Raw genomic sequence first — 7,857 nt, forward strand, 5'->3', positions numbered from 1 at the left:
TATTGAAGCTAAATTGGTTCGAGTCTGGACCAATCGCCCCTAGGACACGCATGAGTGAGGCCCGTACAATGGGTCAACTTGTATTATTACCAAATTACTGCCGATAAAGAAGCGCGCATCAAGGCCAGAGCGGAACGCACCCGAGCCGCATAGCAACAGCTGAACACCCTACTTTGTACACAATCCTTCTACTATCGATTTCTTCATATATAACTTAATTTAAACCTTTCGGTGTGGAGGTTAAAGCTTAAAGTCTATTGCGCGGGACAAATTTCATTAGACAGTTCAAAATTCAGTCATATAATCAAGGTAGCAAAGTTGAAATTCAAATATTATGGTTTGAATGCATCTATTTCAATGTCAAACAGAATTCTGTAGTACAGTCTAAAATGATCGCTTTAGTTTAGATCATAGGACTTAGATTTGCTGAATCTAATTTTCAAGTGCATGCATACACACCCACAACAGGTTTGCGTGGAGACCTCGAGATGCTAGGGGCTCGAAAAAAGTGATTTATATTTGTTTTTGCACCGACTTGACAAAAAATGGGTTAAGTGTTTAGACGTGCATTTCCAAAAGACCCAAAAACATATGTAATTGGATATGGCCTTGGTTTTTGTCAGCTTCCTTTGTGACGATCAGCTGGGGACCGGTGTGTGCAAATATAGATCTTTATTTTAGTCTTGTTGTGTCGAACTCAATGCAGAGTCATTCTATTTAATTTTCAGGTTATTTTTGGGCTTCTTCAATTGAAGCTACGTCAAATTTTATAACAAAGTATTGTTTGGAGATTTAATTCACATATACTTAATTGTTTAATTTTTATATTCTGCCTTATTTTCTCACCAAAACACTAAAAAAATACTAGCAAATCGTAAAGGAGTTGAATTAACTTCAGACTTGTTTGTACTGATAACATTAATATTCTCTATGAACAGTCAAAATCTCGACTACAGTCATAATAATAACAATGTAATCGGAGCTGTTACACTATTCTTAGATAACTGCTAGACGGTATTATCATATCTGATAGTGCGATCCGTTTGCAAGGCAAAACAGACGGTACAGAGTGTTTTTATTATGGCGTCAGACATTTTTTTAAAATACCCATTGCTTGAGTTAGATAGACCTACAGATATGTCAAACCATTTGAACCCTTATGTCCCCAGCTATTTTATATTTCTATAAATACAATGAATATAACATTTGGTGTTTTAGCTAGGGTCATAAGGGTTCCATTAGCTGTCGCAGTACTTAGCAAAAATCTCGACCTCCATTCCTTCCATTTCGTCCTGTCCTGTGTTAGAGTTTTTCAGTTTTTGCGGTTTTAAAAACCAAACCTCATACTTAAGTTTAATTAATTTGTCCCATCTAAGTTTTTTTATATGAAGTTTAAACATTTTTAGGTATTATTGTTAGCCAAAATTATGAATACAGATAAGAACAAAAGTTGCAAGAATCATGACTGTAAAAATTAATGTTAATAAAAACGTTGTCTACAATCTGGCTTGTATTTAATTATTAATAACTCATTAGCACGAAAAAGAGGTAACATACATTGTAAAATACCTTTCGTTTTGATTGGAAAAAGGTAGGCAAGTATAGTTTTTTCGAGTATGTTTTGATTACGATTTTATTTCCATGTATTTATTAGTAATTACAATCCATACATAAACTTCAAAGCTAACAAGTTCACAGCCTGTATTCAGTCGTATATTTATTTAAGCAAGGCGTTCAGCAAATAATTACTTTGGAGTTATTTTAGGCTCGCCGAGGCCTTGAGGGTCCCAAAACAATTCTAACAAGATAAGATTTAGTTGGCTGAAGTTATTTAGTACAACGCGCTGAACAAAATTACTGGAAGCAATACAAAAGATGTAACACTATATATAGAACTAATTAAAATGTTTTTTTTTATTGTCATATAATCACCTCATAATTTGTTCAATCATTATCACGTCATTATTTTACGGACTAGATAGAGCCAGTGGTATTTTTGTCGAAGTAAAAAAAAGTAGGGTTACGGCTCAAATGCTTCTTACATGTTCGTTACATAGAGCTTTAGGCGATGGTAATAAAGCCGTAATTGCATTGATATGTATTCGTTCATATTCTGTTGACTGTATTTACGACTAATATAATGTAATCATTTTGCCCAATTCACGTTAAGAAATAACTACTTTGAGTTTGTTCCGAATAGAACACCATATCTTAAAGAGGATAGCGTACGAGGTGACTAAGGGACACGTATCCTAGGTAGCTGATAGGCAACACCAACATTCACAAGAATGATTAACGTCATCTAAGTAACAGCTGTTTCCAAATTTTAAGGTATTTTTTTACGTTGACACGATACTTCTTAATAATTTAATCTGTGCCCCGGGCTTTGTGGCGTTACAGCTCAGAACGAAACATTAGGAAGTACTCTAATAGCGAATTCGCATCTGCTTCTAAACAAAATGAAACTAGTTTCCGAGTAAATCAACAGCGAGCAGCCAGTCAATTACTTAACGTCAGTTCCTTTGAGCATTTCAAGAAAATTATAAACAAGCTCCTTGCTAATCCTTTGAGAGCATTGGCAAAGCAAACTCAATTTTAACAACTTCGATTTACAGTGGAAAGTATCTTGTACATGTAAACCGTGAAGTGTCGTGAAGCGAGAATAGCTAGGAAGGTGGTCTTACGGAAAATCAAAGGGACAAAGACGAATGAAGCCGAGGGCTAAACACTGTTAAGGTCCTAATAAAGGACCAACTGGAGTCTTGGAAATGACAGAATCGTTTATTTCTAAAATCATATTTTCCGTGCTGCCAGTAACTTACGCAGAATATTTTGGTCGTCAGCTGGGGACTATGAGAGGGAAAACTAATTATCTGCAGATAATACTCGTAATTTTATTAGCAATTCGCTAACATTGCCCCGCGTACATTTTTTTTTCACAGAACTGTAGATACTATTTCCGTGTTGAAAAGTAGTTTATTTGCCTCCTCTTCATTCTTATTATTTAAGTCCCATTGCTTGGCAAAACCCTCCCCAACTACTTCCATACAGTCTTTTGTGTTGTCTTACCATTTATGGTCGAAACTTTTTAATTCTGGACCTATATGTATGCTTAATATGGTGAAGATTGGTTTAATATTTATAATAATCCTTGAAAAGTCGGCAAGCGAAGTCACTTTCGCTTTTATAACATTAGTTGGGATTTAGATGAAGTAAGCTCAAAACTTTAGCATTAGTTCCTACATAATTTGGTATACTGATTACATTAAAATTTATAAATTCTAAGCTAGTCTATGATCTAGTTAAAAACATCTGTTTTTCTCGCGCAATCCATTTCAATTTAAGCCTAATCTAGAACATTCTCGAAGTATTTGTTCACCTATACATTGAAGAGGTGATGGTTAAGTGGTTAAGACCGTCTGTCTGTTATCGAAATTTGCCACATGAGTTTGTATACCGATCTGACTCATTTATAGTAGTTTTCCATAGACCACCACTTGCTTCCGGTGAAGGAGAACATCGCGAGGAAACCTGAACATTGGTGGACAGTTTAAATTCACTAGTATGTTTGCGATTACTTGCCACTGGACGCGATACGTAGTCGTAAAAGTCTTTAGGCGTCTTGGATAAAATTCGGCACCAGTTTTTTAACTATTACACAATCGAAAATAAGAACCTATACACTATAATTCCAAATATTGTGCATAATAAACGCTGTTTTAGAGAAAGTAAAATTAAATAAAGTAACTGTCAAAAAACCACACGTAGCACCGTACCCACCGTAAGCAATAAAGACGTGAGAAAGCCTCTGCATAAAACGATCGTTTACGCTGATGAGATGATATCAATCTCTATACACCATCCCTTTGTCTTTTTTGGTACCTTCAACCACTTGCATCACGGCCCAAAACAAACCAAGGACGGGATTTGGTAAATCAACAGACAGAGAAAAAGATACCACCCTTCTCCCTCACTCCCGAAAGGGGATAAATATGACGTAATCGCTCTTTTGCATATAAATGCAGTTTTCGGTGCATCGTATTCGTATGGCGTTAAGAGTGCAATTTGAATGAAATAGAAATGATAGGTGATGAAATCAGAGGGTGGATTGAATAGGCTAGGGGCCGGAGAGTCCTTTTCCTTTTTATACGATCTGTTGCCAGGGAGGAAAGGCGATAAGCCGAAATTGTACGATATTATTATTTAATCAAAATATGATTCTACTCATTATTATAGGTACCTACTTAAACTTATTAAAAATTTGGGTATTTGTGTATGTCCCACGTGACTCCAATAATGTTAGATAAATGTTTTCTTATATCTTTACCTGACGAAGCGAAAAGTTATAGTTTTAAGTTATTATTTTTTTAAATAGCGAAGTACCTACTGATTTCGAGGAATTGTAAGATTTTTTTCAAATACAAAAAAAGAAAAGTTGGCAAAGACAACAAATTTTACTCAAGTCGTTTAAAGATATTTGACCAAAAATAATACGAACTATGCAAATAATATGTATATTATATTAAAGGTAACAGATGTTAATATCAGAATATATTTTTTTTATTATTTAATATATTTAATTTTTAACCACGCAGTTATAAAACAGGTTTGATAAGCCTTTGTTACGCACATACAACAACGGAAAACAGAAATAAATATTGCCTAAAATAAACTCCTTATTGACACCTATGAATATATAAACTTTATCATTTTCGCCATTCTAAAATATTATAAAGTATTTTAGTATATAAATTGCCAAATTTCGCAAATACAGTATAACAATAAACTTTTATTGTCTTTTAACAAGCGGAAAGAAGCGAATTTGGCAAGCCTTGAGTTTGTTATATTTTGATACATAATTTACATAATACTTCGCTTATTTAAAAAAGATTTAATACTTTTAATGAGTCATTATAACGAAATTCTATTCAGAATAATTTTAGAAAATTTAGTACCTACGTAATATGAAACAATTATTTATCCAGATCTTGCCAGCAATTTGCTTATCGTCATCTACAGATGATAATGATGAAGAAACAATCTTGTCACCCGGGCACTAAACAATATAAAAAAGTGAAGTTGTTTGTCACGTATATACACGAAAAGTCCAGCAAACTGCGTGATATCAACCCCAATCTGTTAATCTAATATCACTGAATAAAAACAAGATAAAACTAATTCAAAAACTAATATTAGCGACTATAAAAATGTGATTGCACCATTAAAACCACCGTCTACATTTACAAAAATCACACGTACAAAAAACTAACCTGGCCCTTATACAAACTCACACAGGTACACAACCCTTTACTGGCTAGATCAGAAGATTTATTTGACTGGATGCGAGCGTGGGTTGGTCTACACCATAAACTTTTATTACCCCGGACCTCGGTCTATCTTCAACTTTTTATTTTTTAACTTACGACACTCCGATACTTTATTTTGGGGATAACTCGAGTATGGATGTTAATTAGATCTTGTCGTTTCAACGACGATTTAGTGATATGGCTCTTAGACTATAATGGGGAGTGAGATAAATTTATTGGTGTTATGGATTGGAACACTCGAAGTAATGTGTCTCCTTTGACAGTATTTTTGATCCGTGTAGGTGTAATTTATCTTGCATTTTATATGAAGTGGACTTTATTAATATTTATGTAGTCGTTAACTAGTAAAGTTAAAATACGTTTTTATTATTAGAACTAACGACAAATGTAGACTCCACTTCTTGATGTAATCCAAACTTACATCCACTTTGTAAACTAGCGGCTCAACCTGGCTTCGCTCAAGTAAATCTATAATAATTTATACAGCTAAACCTTCCGCGTAATAAAAAGATTTAAAAATCAACAGAGTGTTAATTGTACTTGCATAAAGTAGTAAAAAGTGAAATATATTGTCATGTATAAGGGCAAGTGCTATTAGGCAGATACAATAACAAAAAGCGTTATTAAATTACGTAAAACATTAAAGTCGAAACCCCTAAAAATTGACTCCAGTGTTAAGTGACAGTGATAGAACTTATTATAAACAGAACCTATATTTAGTGAAAGATATTGTTTCCGTGGACTGTGCGACAAAATACAAACAATTGGATCACAAATAAGTGCGTTAACAATCCAAAAACTTTATTATATGTGCGTAAAACATTCAATAAAAAAGTGTGCCGGGTAGTGAAGAAATAAGAATTCCTTTGTCGGACAATCCCATCTGCTTCCATAATAAAACTCAAGAATAAAGTACACAAATTCGCCAAGTCTACTTATCAGTAAATAGCGCATCGGTCAGCGCTAATACTTTTATACTGCACATCATACTTGAGCACGCTCAAGGACACGAGATCGGAACTCGGCTCAAGCAAGATTTTTTTCTGGAAATAAAGTTTGTTCTAACAGCGCGCCATCTAGGATCGAATAACTAAATTAATTGTACTACCAAAACGAACGTCCGATATATCTGAATTAACACCACTAGGTGGCAGCACTAGTACCATATTACATATTCACAAAAAATAAAAACATGGAAGAAATAAAACAAATGTTCGAAAAAATTCAAAACGATATAAGAGAAACAAATAGCTCTATAAAAATATTGGAAAAAAACTTAACACAAAGAATAGAAGAAAAATTTGAAAATTTACACATCAGAATTCAAAATTTAGAAGAAGATAGCGAACGAAAAGAAAAGAGAATTGATTTAATCGAAAAAATTCAAAGACAAAGAAATATAGTAATCTTTGGAATACCTGAGGGCGAACGCGGATACAATGACCTGTCAGAAAAAGTATTAGACATATTCAATAAAACAATGAACTCAAATACTAATAAAGCAGAAATAGAATTCTTGAGGAGAATTGGGAGGAAGGCTGAAAAAGCAAGACCTGTTGTTGTCACACTTGGTACAATGGGAAAGAAAATCGACATTCTTAAACAGAAACGCACTCTTCGCGGTACCATCTATGCAATTGCTGAAGACTTTCCGCCAAAAATACTTGAAACGAGAAAATTACTTCAAGAAACTGCCAAATTAGAGAGAGAGAAAGGGAATACAGTGTTTATAAAGTACGATAAACTAGTAATATTACCAATAACTCCGAACAAACTTACGAGCACAGAACAAGGAGGTCGTAACAATAAGCGCATGCTGTCACAAAGCCCCTCAGATGCATTATCAAGGAATAATACATCAAATAACCATCACCGAGAAAAGGCAACAACGCAAACACTGAAGAAAAATAAAATTTCCTCATACTGGCCGCGGGATACTCGCAACGCTCAGACCTCTAAAGACCAGAAGAGCGACCTTACCAGCAATAGCTGTTCGTCGAACAATGATATGAATATACAATAGCAATCAAAGCATGCGCCCCCTCTACATCTTCCAACACGGCTGGTCACCGAGGAAGAAACCGACCATAACCCTCCAAACGAAGAATTAATAAATAAATTAAAAATAATAACTTTCAACACGAGAACCCTGGCGACGACCGAAAAATATATAGAATTAATGTTTGCGATAAAAAATATAAATTACGATATTATAGGATTGGCAGAAGTACGACGTCTAGGATGCAACGTCGAAGAACATGAAAACCACATTCTTTGTTATATAGGAGAAACTCCTGGATTTTATGGAGTAGGTTTTCTCATAAAAAAAGAGCACAAAAGAAATATTGTAAACTTTGTTGGCTTTTCCGAAAGAGTGGCATTACTTCAATTAAAATTCAAAAATAAGGAAGTAAGTATAATACAAGCCTATGCACCTACAGAAAGGTCAAGCGTATATGATATTGACCAATTCTACTCAATACTGAATAAAGCCTTAGTACTTGCAGGGAAAACTATAATATTAATGGGA

General features: G+C 34.2%; 1 protein-coding gene across 1 annotated transcript; it reads left to right on the forward strand.

Annotated features, from left to right (window-relative positions):
- Nucleotides 1–5,827: 5,827 nt before the first annotated feature.
- On the forward strand, nt 5,828–7,350 carry LOC128675292 (uncharacterized). Its single transcript, XM_053754599.1, has one exon. The coding sequence runs from the start codon at nt 6,520–6,522 to the stop codon at nt 7,348–7,350; it is 831 nt and encodes a 276-aa protein (XP_053610574.1). The 5' UTR covers nt 5,828–6,519.
- The last annotated feature ends 507 nt before the right edge of the window (nt 7,351–7,857 follow it).

Source organism: Plodia interpunctella, chromosome 14, assembly GCF_027563975.2.
Source record: "Plodia interpunctella isolate USDA-ARS_2022_Savannah chromosome 14, ilPloInte3.2, whole genome shotgun sequence".
NCBI classification, from domain to species: Eukaryota; Metazoa; Arthropoda; class Insecta; order Lepidoptera; family Pyralidae; genus Plodia; species Plodia interpunctella.

Bases quoted from the DNA above. Each gene is read 5' to 3' on its own strand.
- LOC128675292 (XM_053754599.1), top strand. From the start codon at position 6,520: ATGGAAGAAATAAAACAAATGTTCGAAAAAATTCAAAACGATATAAGA.